Source organism: Protopterus annectens, chromosome 16.part0, assembly GCF_019279795.1.
Source record: "Protopterus annectens isolate FY-2018-M chromosome 16.part0, PAN1.0, whole genome shotgun sequence".
In the NCBI taxonomy this organism is placed as follows: Eukaryota; Metazoa; Chordata; order Ceratodontiformes; family Protopteridae; genus Protopterus; species Protopterus annectens.
This window is the reverse complement of record NC_056750.1, coordinates 760,017,679-760,036,706: the sequence shown is the minus strand read 5'-3', so window position 1 is coordinate 760,036,706 and position 19,028 is coordinate 760,017,679. Positions and strand designations below refer to the sequence as shown.

The following is a 19,028-nucleotide window of genomic DNA, read 5'->3' as shown; positions in this document are numbered from 1 at the left end:
CGGAATGTTGTTTCTAGAGACTTGAATTCGTCTACCAGACAAAAACATGGTCCTAGCATTACTTTAAGAAAATAAAACTATATAATTTATCTCTGGTATGGGTTTGTTCTTGTTTAATGATAGATACACTCGTGGACTCCATACCAGATAATATGCAAATTGCTCTGTATGCATAATGTAGTAATAACAAAACAGTAATCTCCACACTTAAGTTGCCTGCTACACACACGGGCTGTAATGATTTGTAAGTTAAAGATAAAATGAGACATAGCATAAAACAAAACATTTTTTTTATTAAAACGAGTACACAGAATCTACATAAAGGTCATCCTTCAGGTAGGATTATTAATTATTAATTTACACAGGTATCCATTCTAGTCAGTGGTTTTGGTATCTTCTAAATAATAACCGGTGTTTACTGATCAAAAACATTTTGAGTTTGACATTTAAAATAATATTAAACATTAGAAAGATTCAGATCCAGATATACAGTTTGAACTGACAGTTGTCCTAATGCTGAAAATCAGACAGAAAATGTTCCCTTTTTTATTATAGGTATAGGTTAACAAAACAGATTCAACAGCAACTGTACATATTACTCCTAAATATTTCTATATTATTTATGAAAACAAATGTTGTTTTCCAGAACACATTTGGTTTATTATTGCTTACTGAACACTTTTTACAACACCACCGTTTACTTCAAAAGACCACCTATACTTAAAAGTTCTAGCTTCCGTTTGACATTGTGCTTTGACGAGAATTAAAACAGAGCACAGCCCATATGCACTTCTTAAAAATGGGCTTATTAGAAACACTTCAATACTTGTTGCATTTGAATGTCATTAATTGTTTAAGATTGCATGACTTAAGACAAAATACTGACATAAAACCCAACTATCCCCTGCGGACGTATGTATGCAGAGTTGTAGCTGCTGCTTTTAAACACTTCAGAGTTATCTTTGGTTTGAAAGTTAAAAAGATTTTTGAGAGCCTTCTGAGTTAATAGCATGCCATCACGCTGATGAGATTTTATTCGCAAGCTCTTTGAAAGAAAATGTGGTCGTACCGACCACTAGTGAAAGCTTTGGTAATTCTCTTTGTCTTAACTTCTTCTTATTCTGCCTTCTAAATTTCTGAATTGTGCCGGTCTGAGCTTCATTTCAGCAAATGAGATTGAATGTTCATGCCCCTTCCAGTGGAACCAGTTCACACCCTGAAAAAATGAAATGAAACATGGATTACAATAAATTGAGTTAAGTAATACATTTGGAAGTGTTTGAAAATGATGAATATTGGTAATGGGGACACAAATTCATGAAACTGATTAAAAAAAACAGGCTGTTCAGGTATGAAATACATACAAAAAGGAGCTTCCACTGGCAAGAAACTAAGAACCAAAATGAAATGTACCAGTACAAGTCACATGAGCCAACTCTCAAGAATTCCCTGAGATAGTGAAATAAATAAAGACATTCATTAGACTTAAGTGCTGCTGTCCAAAAACTCAGAGTTCTGATAAAGTCCTGATTTTTTGTTAAACAAAAGTAATTAATTCTAATAGCCTTCTTTACTTGTTTCACTATGTTGTACAATTTTTGAGAGTTGGGTCATGTGGCTTGTGGTACTGGTTCATTTCATTTAGAATCTCCAAGTAAACAAGTTAGCATTAAGAATGAATAATAATGAAATAATTTTTACAAATATTGCAATTAGAATGTAGTATAAAAATAAATAACTGCATAGCAATTTAATAAGTATAAAACTGATAGTGATATGATGATCTATGAAAAGTTATTTCATGCAGAAAAAAGCCAGTGATCTTTTCGACTTTCTCTGAAAATATATTGGTTATGGTTTGTAGAGCTACATTTATTAAATAAACTATTACTCATACTACCTCACAGACTTTCAAACCTCACTCCCTCCCTCCTATCTGTCCATTTAGCCACTTCCGACCACCAGGAGGCAAAAGCCCTTTAGTCCATTTGTTCTTCCTATGGAAAATGGCAAGGGGGAACAGTTGCCTTGTCTTTGCTTTCTTCACCTATACATCTCTTCCAGTATCTGAGCAGCTAATCAAAACTGGGTGTGCTGGTCATAGTCAGAACTTTATCTATGTCCCAGAGCTCGCTAAAAGTGTGTTTTTATTAAGAACTTTCTTAGATATAAAATACAAGGTCTCAGCAGAATTTGTAGAGCAACACTTTTTGTAACTTAGTAAAGCATGTTGCTAAGTGTTAGCCATGAATTGATATTATCAGCCATGCAGGACTGTTTAAACAAGTTAGCTAACTTTCCTTCAACATGTTGTATATCTGATAAAGATTTGGTCCGTCTTCATCTGCCTTATACCTGTGAGTTCAGAAGTTGGCCACAAACGTTTTCTTACTGTGCATTTATCCCTAATATATATGTGTGCATGCATGTGCCCATCCGCATTTATCTATCTGTCTATCTATATATATATATATATATATATATATATATATATATATATATATATATATGGGTCTACTACTGTTCATCAAAAACACATTTGGTCTAAAGTCAGTTTCCTCAGCACACTTGACTGAAAGCTCACTTCACCAAAAACTCATTTCACTGAAACTCATTTTGTCAAAAGTTATACATGGCTTTTTCCCCACTGTAGTACAAACCTGGAGTGAGAATATAAAGTAAGGGAGGGTGTGGGGGTGTAGCCCCCCACCTATGTTAAATGTTTTAAAGCAATGGATAATTACAAATAAAATAAATAACTCTTGTCAGAAGACAACTTATACCCAAACTATGTAGGGGGGGCTACAAACAAAAAAAAAATCAATAAAATAAATACAGATATAAGGTCAGAAATCCTAAGAGCAGGTGCTAAGATCTTCTATAGCTAAAATCTAGCAAAAAATGTCAGTCTTTGCAGCTGTAGAGAGATAATTTCACTACACAGGCCTTGATGTAAGGGCTAATCCTGTTTTATTTAACAAGGTTCCATAGTCCTATAGAATGTCACATTGCTTACCTCACTGTGGCGATCTACACCATACTGTCCCATAAGATTCACTCTATGACAATTCCTGTACCAGAAGGCACCTTTGTATGAGAGAGCACAGTTGGTTACAGCAATATCATTGTCTCGATCATATGTTGAGAATGGGCGTCCTTGGTGATATGACAGAGAGTCACCTTAGGAAGGAAAACATTTAAAGATTTATTACCCTCAAAGACTACAATTGTACAAAGCAACATAAAAATCTAGTAATCTGAGCAGCAACAGTTATGTAAGATTGCTTTGCTTACAGAATATTACATCATTTTTTCTGTTACGTATATTTTTGGATGCACAAGGGTATTTTCATTAAATGTTTTTTATTAACAAATTGAAAGTTCTTCATGTACATTTTTGTGATATCTGTCTTTGTGGCATCTTTACAAATCATAGAACAAAATCCAAAATCCGTGTGAGTGTTTAATGAATGCTTTATTGCAAGAGGTCATATTAAATTGCATAGCTTTGTCTTGTACACTACACTGCAACAAACAACTCAGGGATAGGAAAAAGCACTGGTCTTTCATGCTATGCTGAAAAAGTAATATACAAAGAATTGTACAATTGACAAAAATGAAATCCATTTTCCAAAGGTGCTGTTATTATAGCTTTAATGTCTTAAGACAGAGTTCTATCTGTATGTTTCCCACCTTTGCCTAATCTTTACGCCGTACAGAAAAGGTTACTTCTTTGACTGTGTGCCATTACAGAGCTTATGGAACGTGTTCCTCTAAGGAGAGAATGAAAGCCCCCACACCTCCACATATAATGGATTCTGTCTGGAAAGCCTCTTATTGTGGAAACAAGTGTATGGACAAGTAATATTGAAGTCTTCTCCATATTACAAAGTAAATATGTCCCTCAGATGAACTTTGCCAGACATTTCTCAAATACTGATAAGGTAGTTTTCAGATAATGCAAATGACACAGACTGAAGCAGGTTTTACTTGCCTGAAATAGACCATCAAAGTTGAAGGTGTTGGTAATAGTAAGGGATCTACTTACTTTGATTTAAAAAGATCAGGAATAATAAAGTGAACCAAAAACAGCAGAAAACACATTTAACATATGTTTTGCCATCAAAGTGGGGGGGGGGGGGCAAGCCTTCTGCAGCCTCCATGTAAAGAGCTTTACCCTTATGACTATATCATCTTTATTTATGTATACTAACTCCATGGTCACCTAGCAATGGGGCAAATGGAAACACCTGTACAGATGAAAACATTGATCCATACAGTTTGTGATCTTGTAGTAAACTGAAACTGAAATAATGAAAAATGCTTTTGGTGATTGGTAACTTCAGGGAAGTGGGACTTTGGAGGATAACAACTGACTATTTAGTTGGTGGTCACACATAGGATAACTTTATTTAATAGATGTGTCTCCCATCCATTTCATTGTTGCAATTATGATCCATATAAAACTTCATGAAGAGTATCTTTAGCACACATCACTTATGTTCTGTAAAATACATCTGACTAGCTCTGCTTTGCTTTCTTGCTATTTTCACAAGTGTTAGGTTGAGGAAAGGCAATGCACAGAAATCTGCTGGCCATGCTCTACATATGCAAGAGTGCAGCATTCTGATTTGGTAAGCCATTTGGTCTGTTAACCCCTGACCCCCTCTACACCAGTTTCACATTGTAGGCTTTTCAAGCATATACACAAAGCTATGAGTATAAAATTAGGTGCTGTGGCAGGTTAGTGCTCCATATATAACTAAGTCTAAAACCTTCCCTTCACTGGAAAACTAATGCTTTAGTTACAGTTATAGTTTTGCAATGACAGTAGTTCAGTTAGATATCTGTATGTCATTTTATGACCAATCTGTGATGCATCTGATGGACACATCTTAACAAATTGGCCTCAATAATAGCATGACAGCAGTAAATTATGGATTATAAACGTTTCTGTAGGGGCACCATTCTGCATCCCTCACAACTTCGTTACTGGCAATATATTAATTCTGATCTCACACAACCTCAGCGGTAAGAGAATATTTCTTTACTCTCAGCATCAAATGACCACAGACCTAGCATTTTTAAAAGTGTATGATGAAAAAAAAACTTCACATTCCCAGTTTAATAATCCTGTAGTGACACTAATAATGATAACATATCAGTGTCCTTTATCACTGCTTGGGAAATACAAGAACATTTTTAATGAGGGAAAATAATAAGATTGGAATGAAGACGGATAAAAAGGTATGTTCTCCAGAAACTGTCATTACTTTGATCTGCTGATACTATCGCCTGAGTCATCTAGCAATATTAAATTTAAACATAAATAAAAAACTTATGTGAGTGTATGGGTGTGGGTGTGGTTGTGTGCGCGTGTGCATATGTATGTGTGCCTGTGCTCATGTGCACACATTTGTCACCTTTGTAGTATGACTAAGATACATGTTTATGTCATTGTAGGAGAGCAATGTTGCATAGACAAAAAGAATGTATGTGGACTAGGTGGGTAAATGGTAAAAGTTAATGTACATTTACAATTGCATATGAATTACAGTTAGAACTAACAGTAGTAGCATTTGACGGTTATCAAAAAGTGTACCCTAGTGTTACATTTGCCTTACCTTATTGTGCTTGATATTTAGCAAACTAAGTTCAGAAAGGCTATGATCTCACGTGTATTTCCTAAACTGACCTTCAACAACATCACCTCTGCTCTCCAACCAGAGGTCTGCCATTAGATTGATGGCAGAAGCCACGAAGGGTGCCCCCCCCCCGAGAGATAAACCCATAATCTCTGCTTGTGCCATCAAGCACAAGCCACTATTTGAACTTGAGTTATTTGGGCCATAGTCAGGGCTTTAACACCCCCCCCCCATGCCACCATTGCAGGATACTGTAGGGGTTTCTTTGTTTCTAAAAAAAGAAGATCTGGGAGATTCACCAACCCAACATCTTGTATAAATTTATTAAACAATGCAAAATATAAATACCACTACTAAATCTGAACACCATCCAGAAGCTGGCAGTAAGATACTTTTATTATAGCTTCCATGCTAAACACAGATATTTACCTGCATTTCCACTGTATGTGCCTACAGTCAACTTAAAGCGAGTTCTGCTTTCAGCAACATTGAATGCATCATACAAGGCATAAGCTGTTTCATCTCCATCACGTAAATCAACACGAAGTTCATATTGGCTTTGGCTGGTTATCTTATTCAGGTTATCAAGTCCTAATAAAGAGAAAAGAAATAATTTTAACTTCTAAGACATGCAGCAAGAATATAAAAATTTGCTAATACAATGTTAATAAAAAAAGTACTTTCAGAGTTCAGGAAAAAAAGGAAAAACTACTACTTATTACAGAGACAGAAACTGAAGAACATCAGCCCTAGTCCTCAAGATGAAACACTCTGCCGTAGTCAAATTCAGTAACTGTCCCAAAACTTAACTTATCATTGTAACTTGTGAAAACTCTTACTTTGCTTGACCTTGCATTGACAGATGTTTCTTAAACCTTGCAAAGATGTACTCCTCTGACTACCCATTAGGGAGAATAAAATCCAAAATACAGTGTTATAAAATGCAACATTTTCCAAAGTTGGATATTGGAAACAATTGACCTACATAAAGATGGAGTTGTCAAATTGAAATCGGTGAGTTTTAGTTATTAGTTAACGTGATGCACAGATTTTTTTCCATCTTATGTCTTTTCCTAGGTATCTAGTAATTTTGTAGTGCCAGCTTATTAGTTAAACAGCCAAGCACTCAGGTACATCGGCCTCCCGTTTTTGAATAGCTTTCATAATCTTTATTAATCTGTTCTTATAAGCTAATGTTGAAATGTCATGCAAGAATTAAAAAAAAAAAAAATAGCCTGAGGTGTACCCAGAAGGACTTGAGAAAAATATCCATTCATTTATTAAAACATTTTAAGAAAATAAAATATAAGACTGATTACTATTCTTTCTACATATGTACACACACTCATGCAGACTGACATCCACGAGTGCACACACACACACACACACACACACACACACACACACACACACACACACACACACACACACACACACACACACACTCACTCTTGAATACACAAATACATACACTCATTAGCGCACAGGTAATTTCAGTAAATTTTCTTTATTTTTTTCCATGCTCGCTAAACACATTTTTTAAAGCCGTGCATAACAATAAATAAGACAGCAAGTCATTCAAACTGTCACAGCAGTTAATTTTTCCTTGCGTTTCCCCCCCTTTTCATTTTCTTTACTTTTTTATTCTACACTTGCTAAACAACAAAGTCACACTTAATGTACGGAAAATGTTGGTGTTTACAACTTTTAGTATGTGCTTCATGAAAGTTTGATATGTTGCAGTGAAGCAGTGGACTTTTTTTTTTTTTTAAACCAGGCAATGCATGTTCATTAATACTCTTGTGGAGAATGTTTATCCTGCACTATGGTATTGTTGTACATTTTGCCCAGTATCTCAAGAAAATTAATGAAGCCACTTCTATAACCAAACATTTCCTCATAAAAAGGAACCTCAATAAAGTATATAACAAATAGAATGTTTGGAGAAATGTCCCCATTGTGAGTAAAGTAACGGGTGAAAAACTTCACATTGAATTTAAACAAAGGGAGAGTGTTTTAGTACACACAAAACTCAAACTAAGACTGAGAAATGAAAAGGACAGCGATTCTGAAAGATATTCATGATACTGTCAATTGTACCCTTATATTCAAGATGTAAATTAATTTACATGTTCCACTCCTAAATGAACACTCACTATTGGTGCAATAGGATGTGGGTTCTATTCCCACACCAGGTGGATGCTTTGCTGACAGTACAGAGCACCATAAGGTGCAGGGGTGGTGGGTGCTGCACTCCTGAGTTTGTCATCCTTCAGATAAGATGTTAAAACAAGGCCCCATCTGAGTGAGCTGTTGGCAGCACAGGGGATATGAAAGATCCCATGGCACCTATTGAAAAGAGATGGGGAAGTTCCATAATGCCCTGGCCAAATTTCCACTAGTACTATAAATACCACGTTGGGTTTCTTCTAAACAGAGGCCATTAGCCTAGTGGAACTAACCCAGTGAACAAAGAATAAATTAAAAAAAAAAAAAAACATACATTTTTAAATGTTAGTGTTTTGATGACTTTTACCATGCACACCTTGCAGGTGATTGTGTGTTAGTAATACAAATGGTAAATTCTGACTTTGGCTGACTGACTACCTACCAAACATTCGAAAACCTAATTCTATTTGGGCACAAGTGAGATATGTTAGGGGGAAATGATTATACACATAATTTAAATTTCAGCTCTGATGAGTGTCATTAACCTGGCTAGTGACAAGAAGAATAACACACATGAAAATGTAGGTTATGATCTCAACAAGCAGAAAAGTATCCATAAACATGACCCCAAAAATAATGTAAGGTGCTAATCAAACTGTAAAGTGCCACGTTATTCTACATTACCACTAGAGGTTCCCGAAGTACTTAGTATTAGATCAACAGACATTTGTAAAACAAGGTGTTCTCTCAAAGAAGCAGTGAGATTTAGCTTTGGACTGTAGATATTTCTGTGTTTCAATTTTCAGCTTTCACTAGACTGTTAGTTTTATTTTCACAGTTTTACCATAGTATCTGAAAAAGTAATAAAATACATATTTTTAAACTCATTACAGATTATTTTTTTTCTCTGATTTGGCTGTTGATTTACTTTTAAAAATGCATTTGGAGAATCAAGCTGATTAAACTGCAGCTATCTCAGTGATTTTACATTTGATATAACAAACTCCAACAAAATATACAGACACTGATTTAAACAAAGTGTATCCGAAATAAAAGAAAATCTACCATAAAAGCATAACTGGTTAATTAGTTCCAGCCGCATTACATATGATAAAGCTATGTTGGGCTCCACCAACTTTTTGCTTTTGTTATAGTGGATTTTCTTTCTCAGACATCTGTTATCACTTATTTTAATACAGTTCTTACTGCACTTAATCCCGACTTCCTATAAATTAGCTGCTGCCACTGTTTGGAATGGTTTCCATACAGTATATCCAAACTAAGGCACACTTCACATTCACTCTAATTATTTTTGCCCAAGGGGCATTCACCCTTGGAAGCAGAATTCTCCTATTATTTACGCACTATAATTCAATAATACTAGTGAGTAGCAATGGCATAACAAACAAACATTTTTTTTGCAAATTGTTTACAAAACATTTTAAGCAGCAATGGTGAACAAAGAGCTGGGCATATTGAAATTTGATGTCTGAGTTTGACTTATTAAATGTTATTCTGCCCACTACATGAGAGTCAAGAGTTGAAAGAATTGATTTACAGCACTTTCTCTGAGCCAGTTCATAATAAATAAATAAATAAACTGTGTAACTACACCAATTTTTTTATCAAGTGAGCAGTATTGTTATTTACCCTAGCCCGACAGCACAGAGGTTAAGGAGCAGGATTATTAACTTATACAGCTAGGTTCGAAACCCGGTTGGGGCACAAATGGGCAGCAGCAGGATCAGAATGGAAGAAAAACCCAGGAATCTGCTTCCGTAATATGCCATAAAAACCCTATGAGGTCGATTTCGACTCGGAGTAATTACTTGCTTACTTTAGTACTGTATAACGTATTTGAATATGGGAAGATGTTACAAGAAAATATTTGCCTATCTCAAATTATCCACTTTGTGGGAAAGGTTACCATCTAGGCATTTGATAATTCAAAATGAATACTGGTCATTATTTTAGGAAAGGTAATTAATTTAACAGAATGTCATATCCTATTAATATTCATGACATTAAGGCTATGGTAAGGGCTGAAATTTCCTTCTGTTCCCTTATTACAAGGGAGAGTACAGTTTCATTTTTAATGTTGATACTGACAAAACACTTGAAAGAATAATTTGTAGCTTTACACCTGTATTAGGTGTATCAGGTTAGGTAATATCTCTGCCGACTTTGCAAGATAAATTACTGCAGATCACACCAGCACCCTAGCACATGCATGTCATAATACTTTTTTAATAAATTAGCCCCTCATTCTATTCTGTTCATCCATGCTCTTAATTTCCTTGCAAAGAAAAATAATGTTTATGGTGTACCTTTGCTGAAATGCTGTTAAGTAATAAAAATTGTGTTATTACGGTGGTACATACCAATAAAGAACTCCTCGTTTGGATCACCAAACCCAGCAGTATAGGTCTTCCAGTTCCTGTAGAAATTTTCTTTCCCATTCTTGCGCCTGAGGAATACCTAGACACAGAGAAATTACTGTGTGAGTATTTGATAAAAGTTGTGTCTGTGAGCTAGTTTGCTGCTATTCTGATTGCAGAATAAAATGGAGACAAGTAAATAAAAAAATAAAAATTACAGAGCCTAACTGAGGTATGCCACCAACAGAAGTAAACATAAATGATGTGTAGCTTGTGAATTTTTATGTCACTATGCTAATTGTTTTCAGGGATATTATAAGTAGAGAGTGGATTATCAGAACTAATTGGGACCTAGGGTAGTTTGGATAATCAGACTGTTTGGATAATCAAACATATAACTGAACCAGATAAAAAACGTACAAAATCTTGTTCTTTCTGCACTCAAGGAATACATTTTTCAACCATTCAGCGATTGCAGTGGACAGTAAAGCATATTTTTCACACATCAGTGGGCTGCATGCTCAAAAAACATGCACAAGAGAATACGTATAGCATTTACATATTCTGACTTTATGATTTTTCCTATGTGAAAACATTGGAAGACTCCATTTAGATAATTGATGTTTCGGGTAATTGAGACTCTACTGTACATATCATATGATGGTTTAAAAAGGAACATTTGAAAATGGCTTTCAGTATACTATAACCTGGTTGATTTTGTAACACCATGAATATGTCATGAAAGTAACTTTAAGAATCACTGCAAACATGAGCATTAGAATATGCAGGCAGGAATTCATTTATTTACTAAAGATGTAAATGGAAGACTCCAAACTGACTTTTTTCAGCTATGGCACATTATGAATTGGCCCATTGACATTACAGCATTTCAGGGCTGTAATCTTCCTTAAATAAAATATTTGTACTTTTACCGAATTTCTCCAGCAAAGAAATGCTGCTGCTCCCCTTAGAGACGTTAAGCAAACTCCATATCTATCTGTGTACTGCTTTCTTCACCTATTCAACAATCTGTAAAGTCTTCAACCTCCGCCCCAAACTTAGAAGAAACAGTCTCTTTAAACTCTTTTAACAGGCCAGTATATTCTCCACTAGCACAACCCCCATTATTTAAGCATATCATATTAAAAATCTGCTGACTCTACCACCAATCTTGGACAGTCTTCAGAAATGACTTGAATATATGGCCTACATGTAAGTTATGTAGCAGAGAAACTACATTTTACCTCATTCCTTTATAACCCATTGCACTAAAATCCTACACAAGTACCATTCCTAACTCTGGCTGGCATATTATCTCGTCCACACAAAAGTCTGGAATTTCATCACATTTTCATTTGATTTACTTTTGATGATTCATACATTAACATTTAGGAAAGATTTTTATTCACAATATTTTGATAGTTGCTGCAACCCCCCCCCCCAACAGTCTAGCATCCCTGTGCAGCTGGCCACAGTCATTGAAAATATCACGAGCTTCTAAAGCAGGCAGGTAATATCATTCAACATATAAATTACTTCAACACTCAAAGTAACTGCACTTTAGATATTCTTAAAGTTCAGTAATCACTTGGATATGATTTATTGCAAAATATGTTTAAACAGCTGGAGAAATGGGGGGAGGGTGAAACAGAGTAAAAATACAAGTAAGGAGTTAGTTGAGTGATGTTGTATGCAAGTAAGTAAACAGAAACATGACTGCAATGAGAGACCAGCTGACAACTGAAAGTTTTGTTATTCTTGTTGTCTCTGCTTGGCTATTGCACTTTGTCACCTGTTTCAGGATGGTGAAAAGTGGGGTGGTGATAAACTGTAATATTTAAAATCTAATGCTGAAAAGTTTGCAGCCATGCATGGGAAATGAGATCCCTGAGAGAAGGGCTGTGTGCTCTTCTTAAAAATAAAGATATGGAAATGATATGTACAGATAGTTAAGCAAGCAAGTAAGACAATGTGTGCAATGAGCGGATAATTAATATTCTCATGGTGGAGATCAAAGTGTTAACAGCATTTCATGTATATGGTATCCATAACTGCTTGGAATGCAGTCATGAAACTGGGGCCTGCAACTGTTCTGCAGGCTTGTTCTAAAGGGGCAAGACTACTTCATAGGAAAATGCATGGGTAAATAGTTACAGATGACACTGCTTTATCAATAGCTAAAGAAAAAAAAATATATATATATAATACCTAATAACACAATGGGAAAGCCCATGATAGACCAGTGCTATAACATGAACAATAGAGCAAAAACAAATCATATAGAATAAAATGAATGGGATTTAATTTATCAGCAATATTAGCAAAGTATTTTTAAAGAAAGGCTTGAGGCTTCAATATAAAACACATGAAGACATTGCAAAACATGTAAAGTATGATGCCAAGATTCTAAGAAAACTAAACAATGCAGTTCTGGAATTGTTGGCAACATGGGTACTGTGGGGAGCAGTGACACTCGATAATTCTAGAACTGCTGGCACCATAGGTACTCTGGAGAACAGTGACATGCGACAGTTCTAGAATTGTTGCCATGGGTACTGTGGGAGGACTGTCACTGGACAGTTTGTTCCATTTTGACCTAACATCATATCTTATTACACGTTGCTTGGAGTGATTCTAACAATGTACTACTTGATGCTCGTCTCTATCATAATGTACTTTAAGGACTTTTTGTCAGGATTGTAAACACAAAAAGCTGAGAAGTACTCACAATCCATCCACCACCATCAGATTCCATGTCGCAGTAAACTTGAACAGGGTTAGATTCCTCCCCATTGAGATAAATAGTGTAGAGACCAGATGTGGTGTCACCATTCAGCAGAGCCTGGGAGCAGTCCTTGGGGAATGGATAGAGAAGGCCAACTGAAAACGTAACAAAAAAGTCATGTTAATAGCTGATTGTAAGGCAATGGAAATGTACTGTAGAACTCACATTAGTGTTTAACTTAGCATTACTCCAAGGCAATCCAGAATTATCCTCAAAGAATCAAAGCTTGTGTAAATAAATGGGTTGCAATCATCACAACTGAAATGTCAGTGATGCATGCACATATGTGTATTGTGTGAGCATGCACTTGTGTAAGTGTGCAACATATATTTGTACACATATCTCTGTGTGTGTGCACAAGCACTCATGTACCTGTAGGTGTATGAGTCTGCATTAGTACATGAGTGAGTGTGTGTGTGTGAATATGTGTGTGTTTGTGAGTGAGTGAGTGAGTGTGTGTGTGTTATATATATATATATATATATATATATATATATATATATATATATATATATATATATATATATATATATAATTTATTTATATATATATATATATATATATATATGTCTGTGTTTGGTGAGTGCCTGTGCTAGTGTTTATATGCACATCTTTCTTTTCTTTTCAGCCACATGGTATGAAGAGTTAGGTTGGTCATCTCAGTTTCATGCAACCCAGTTTGGCCCAAAAGGTTTTAACACATTCACACCTACAGCACATTTTTGTTGTACACTCTCTAACACCCATAGTTCATTGAGGAGTCATTAAATAAATAAGTACTAGGTAAGATATGAAAGATCAAGGCAAGGGACAAAATGATATAAATATTGTTAATCTAGGATGTACTGAAGTTGACATTAGCCACTGTAACTTGTTATACGTATTTTCATTTTTGCATTTATATTTTCGTAGCTGAATGAATTACATATTATTGAGGAATATAGCAAGAAATGTCTTGGGGTAACAGAAAAATACACACACTCAAAACATATATAAGGCAACATACTGGAGATATTGCTTGGAGTTTGGTAGTAATTAAGAAAATGTGCAACATTTCCATATGTACATTAATATGTCCAAAATCAAAACACCAAAACAGTATGGGATACAAACAGCTGAGCACTTCACATGATGAATAAAGTCAAGCCAGCTATTTATATCACACATCATTTTGGTGTTTTGTTTTTAGTTTGGAGTTTATTATACCATGATGATTGTCAGTGCCTGATTTATTTTATTTCCAAAATCAGGTAAGCTGCTAACAATAATGACATCAGGTGAAAACTTAAAAGATGTTGAAGAACACTGTCACTGATTCCTGAACTATAAGCTTGCAAGTTATTGAGTGCTGTATATTGTTAATTATTCAGAGACATGTTTGTTCCTGTTTCTATCAATTTCTCTGTAAATAAGCAATGCAAAAGGAATTTTTTTGCTGTCATGTGAAAGATAAAGTCTAACTTAACAAAAGTGATGTTGACACAGCAGGGGTACTCAGAAACATGTCAAGTAGTGCATACATCTGTTCCTAGCAAGTTAGCACTGTGCAATGCACATTTCAGAGTCAGTGATTGCTGTAGTGTTACAGCAGTATCCAGACACAGATAAGTAGGACTACAGTAGTCTACCAGACATCAACACATGCAAATGCAGCAGTCCAAGGGTATGGAAGTCATGCAATTAGCCATGTGCACTTTACAGGAGCCTCTGCCTGGGAGTGAAATAATGTGAGAGAGTGAATCAAATACAAACTCTACTGCTCTGTTATGGAGTGAAGAGATGGAAATGTACACCAGCTTTTTATGGTGTACACCCATTGCAGGGCTTTTACCAGTGCAGCAAGGTAAATAGCAAGGTCGTGTGTGTGTTTGCACACGCATTTGTGTGTGTGAGTGGCCATGACTGGGGAATTTCACTGTGTGTGTGTGTGTGTGTGTGTGTGTGTGTGTGTGTGAATGCGCGCATGACTGTGTACGTGCGTGTATGTACAGCAGTACATAGGATGCAAGAGAGATGAAATTCCATATGTGATGGGTGTGAATTAATTGAAAATATGTCGCAACAGAGAGATGTGAAATCCCCATCATGACCAAATTGTTTCTTGGGCTACCGCTGCGTGACTGACAATTGCCTGTATCGCTAGCACTTGCTAGTTCTTTTAAGAACTGTGGAAGCTTTTCTCATTGTTTTCTTAGTCTAATAAAATTAAATAATTTGTCAGTTTGTGAACACATGAATGATTATGACTTCTTCTTATACTAGGATTAGCCACAGTTAGGATCGATTCAGTCCTGCATTGCATTACATTCTGATAATTAATTCCCAGACATTATTTTTCTCCTCTGACTTGCTAAATCACAGTTGGAATGAGCACCATGGCACTTACTTGTTGTGAAGATGGTCTCTATGATCTTGCTCCTTATATTACCATTAATAGCCTGCAGTTTAACTGTGTACTGAGTCGATGCTTTCAACTCCTTCATGTCGTAGGACAGAACACCAGGTCCCAGAATAACTTCCTGTTTGTAAAGCAAAGAAAGTAAGTTATTAAAATGATTATTTAGGAAACCACTTTGAAAGTACATTCTTTCACATGGGTGACACAAATATAATATGATAACCTCTAGTGGCTTTTAGAAAGAAAAATTTCAGCTTGTTATCTCAATATTATAATTTTGAACTCCGCATGTAAAAATTAGGAACTTTGCAAAATGTCTAATATGTTTGACTTGCTCATTGGTACAAGAAGATGGAGCCCTTAAGTAAGAACTAGTAATCGATAACTCCTGTATTCCATTAGCAGAACTGGCAGTTGGAATGATGATGGGGCATTAATAATAATGAATAAAGTTTGCTGACTTGTCTGAGCCAAGAATTCCCAGGTAGTGCTAAAGACTACAGTGCAGATTAGGGGCTGTAGTTCTGCCACAGAATGGAGAGATGAATACACCAACAGACTGTCTGCAAACAGGCAAACCAACATCATTATATGCCACATGTGGATCTTGACTGTGTGTATGGAATAGCAAAAAAAACTATTGCTGTCTTCAGAACAGCATCATATTGTGATACCTTGATGTACTCTATGTCCACTCTCCCAGGACCTGCAATCTTCTCCATATTCTCCAAGACCCTAGTCTTGGGAGAAAGCTGGTTAAGTACTGATTAGAGGTGTTAACACCAGACACTGAAAAGTGATTCTGGTACTCAACAGATGACAGGACACGGGGGGGGGGGGTGTTGGGGGATAGAAAATCTAGTATCTTTATATTTGGAATGTGCAAATTGCTACATGATGCATTGATACTGAATGACTTAAATTGATCATTTTAAATGTGAGAAACTGGGTCAACAGCATATATGTTGGAGCTTTATGCATATAAAATATTGATGTAGATTGTATATGGATTTCTGTGAGGCATTGTGACAAATTTGTAAAAACATTTTGGTGGGAGTTGTATGAACTAATGAAGAGCAGGACCGTTAAGATGATTAAGGACGATGCAGTGGTGTGGTAGAAATAAATCTTCACTAACTGCAGTGATGACTGGCTTGCTCTGACCATCTGAACTGAGTTTGATCAGTTTGGAAATTTATAGCTCATGGAGACACCTGCAAAGTGATACACCTATAGATTATACAAACAGAGAGTAAATTGTAGGAGAGCAGGAGTATTTGAGCTGGCTACACCAAGGCACAGACAAGTCTGTTGCATGGTATATCACATAGAATCCCATGGAAGGAAGGGTGCATTTTTGGCCATAATATTGAAAGAGGTTTGAATATGATCAGAAGTGGAAAAGCTGACAGCTGAGGAAAGGGAAAAAGATATATAAGTGATCCTAAAATGGGTACCGAGTCATAGCTGCAGAAGGAATGAACATAAAGATTTTCTACCAAGCAACAAGGAGGAACGCTTTCCACTGTAGCAGGCTTGAGTAATACAAATGCCAGAATGTTCTCCTAGGTGATGGGAGGTATCATCAAGATATGCTGATGAAGTATTTCACCTGTAGCAGGCTTGGGACAGCTTGCATATTAAAGAGTGCATCGGTTCTGGGATCTGATTGTCAAGACATCTTTAATTTGATAAAAGATACACTGGAGAGTGATGCAGATATTGCAATAACTGGTGATGTTGGAGCAACTAGTAAAATCGTATGTATTTGACCTGTTCACCTTTGGTGTGAGAAAGAGGTAGGAAGCATCTTATGAAACCTTATTTTGAAGAGGACATAAAACATAATGTGGGATGCATTTGTCCATTTTTTGTTGCATCTAAGGGTATGAGCTCATTTTAAGAATTTGTAGGATGTCATCTGGAGCAGACTGGGAAAATAAAAAGTAAAAGTCTTGTGTTTGGAGAAATATGAGATGAAAACTGAGTAACCCATCAGAATCTAGTGATGGAAACTTCAAGTAAGACTGTAACATTAAAATGCAGACAGAGTTTATAGTTACTTTAGCTGTTAACATTCATATTAAATATTTATGTATTCAACAGAAATCTTAGTTATTTTGAAAACTAAAACTGGTGTTATGACCTTTGAAAGATGTGTCTCTAGATTTATAATTGTCAAGATATTGTGCAGAATCATGGTGGTCTGTGATAGTGCTTCTATGAAACATATCAGTGCATCAATGCTGTTACTTTTCTGGAGTTTATCAGTCTCAAAGTTGCTCAGATTTATGTTTGTTTTTAAATCTTCCACTTCTCCGTGTGTTCCACCAGTGCAACTTTGAAACTAACAGGATAAAAGCTGCTTAGACAGGCCCTGCAAATTCACTCTAAAAAGAAACAAAAATAAATAAAAAAAAAAAAAAAGAGTTACCACCTTATTATCTTGAGGCTCATGTAGTTACCTCACAGAGACACTAAATTATCTCGTAACTTTCCAGCAAGAAGATCCTCCAGCTTTTTCAGTAGTCCAAGGTGCAACCTACGAGGTGCGAATACCTTGTCCGTGGCCGATTATCATACTTTTTCTAAGGTAAATATATTTTAAATGCACTCACAAAGAGCAACGTTTGGCATATATTTTTTTAAATGTGTTTTAGTTGAAAAAAAAACAATGAAGAAATCTTCTTAAAGGATATGTTCATTCACCATTGACTTTATTTGTGAAAATTCTTGTCTGTTCATCCATCAATTCTACATTGCGACTGGATTTGAGAAAGATATGTAAAGCCTTCATTTTAGAAATGGTGGTTACAGGCTGACAGATCTTCAAACTAGTTCTGTATTTGTTGTATAACAAGTTTAGATTTAGGTCATTATATGTTCGTGTTCATAGGAAAGTACTAGGCTAGCGACTATTGCTGGGCATTTTAAGCCTAGCCAACTTCCTTAAAGGTGAGAATCAAACCTTGTACCTTGTGTCTGTTAAACACCTTAACCATTATTCTAACCCCAACCCCAACATTTATATATAAAAGATGAACATCTTGAATTTCCTGTTTTTATAGGGTACAACATATGAGAATCTTCATTGACTTCCATGGAAAATGTTTCTAGCTTTAAAAATTACACTTTTTCTAAATGGTCATTTTCTTTAAATGCAGTAATACTTAAATATTCTTCAGACTTTGTAATTTTGTAAATGTATTCTAATTTCAGTTTAAGGATTTCTGTATTTAGAGACTGAATACACATTTTTTATTATTTAGACAACAGCAGAAAGGTGATCTTTTCTGTAATGTAATGTTCAACCATGAATAGTAGTAATCCGTTAACAATCAACCTAAATACACTGTATGACTAAAACAGTCTTACACTATGGATATTGTATGGAAGTCAAGGACTTTATACAAAATAGAACAGATCAGGTTTTGTTCCTTACTGGTAGGGAAGTGATCAAAAAATTTGCTCATGCGCGATTACCTCAGTTTTGTCCATATAGGTTATTCTCCTTTTTGTCTTAAACGACTTTCAAGAAATAAATTCTCAACATAATACTCATCCTCTCCCTTAAACCACTATAATCTACAATAAACTAATGTGCTGTAACCTTCCATATGCTGCCTTAATGTATTGTTTAAGTCTAGTACAGA

The 19,028-nt window shown here is 35.6% G+C and overlaps 1 protein-coding gene across 8 annotated transcripts in view; it reads right to left on the bottom strand.

Annotated features, from left to right (window-relative positions):
* Positions 1–273: 273 nt before the first annotated feature.
* Positions 274–19,028, bottom strand: part of TNC (tenascin C) — a 223,528-nt gene continuing 204,773 nt past the window's right edge. For all 8 annotated transcript variants that reach the window (XM_044058609.1, XM_044058610.1, XM_044058611.1 and 5 more), the window contains 6 exons: positions 15,364–15,496; positions 12,921–13,072; positions 10,196–10,292; positions 6,075–6,236; positions 3,017–3,180; positions 274–1,216 (listed from right to left, as the gene is read on the bottom strand). In XM_044058609.1, coding sequence (XP_043914544.1) covers positions 1,106–1,216; positions 3,017–3,180; positions 6,075–6,236; positions 10,196–10,292; positions 12,921–13,072; positions 15,364–15,496 — 819 coding nt within the window. In that variant the 3' untranslated portion in view covers positions 274–1,105. The remainder of the gene's footprint in view (positions 1,217–3,016; positions 3,181–6,074; positions 6,237–10,195; positions 10,293–12,920; positions 13,073–15,363; positions 15,497–19,028) is intronic.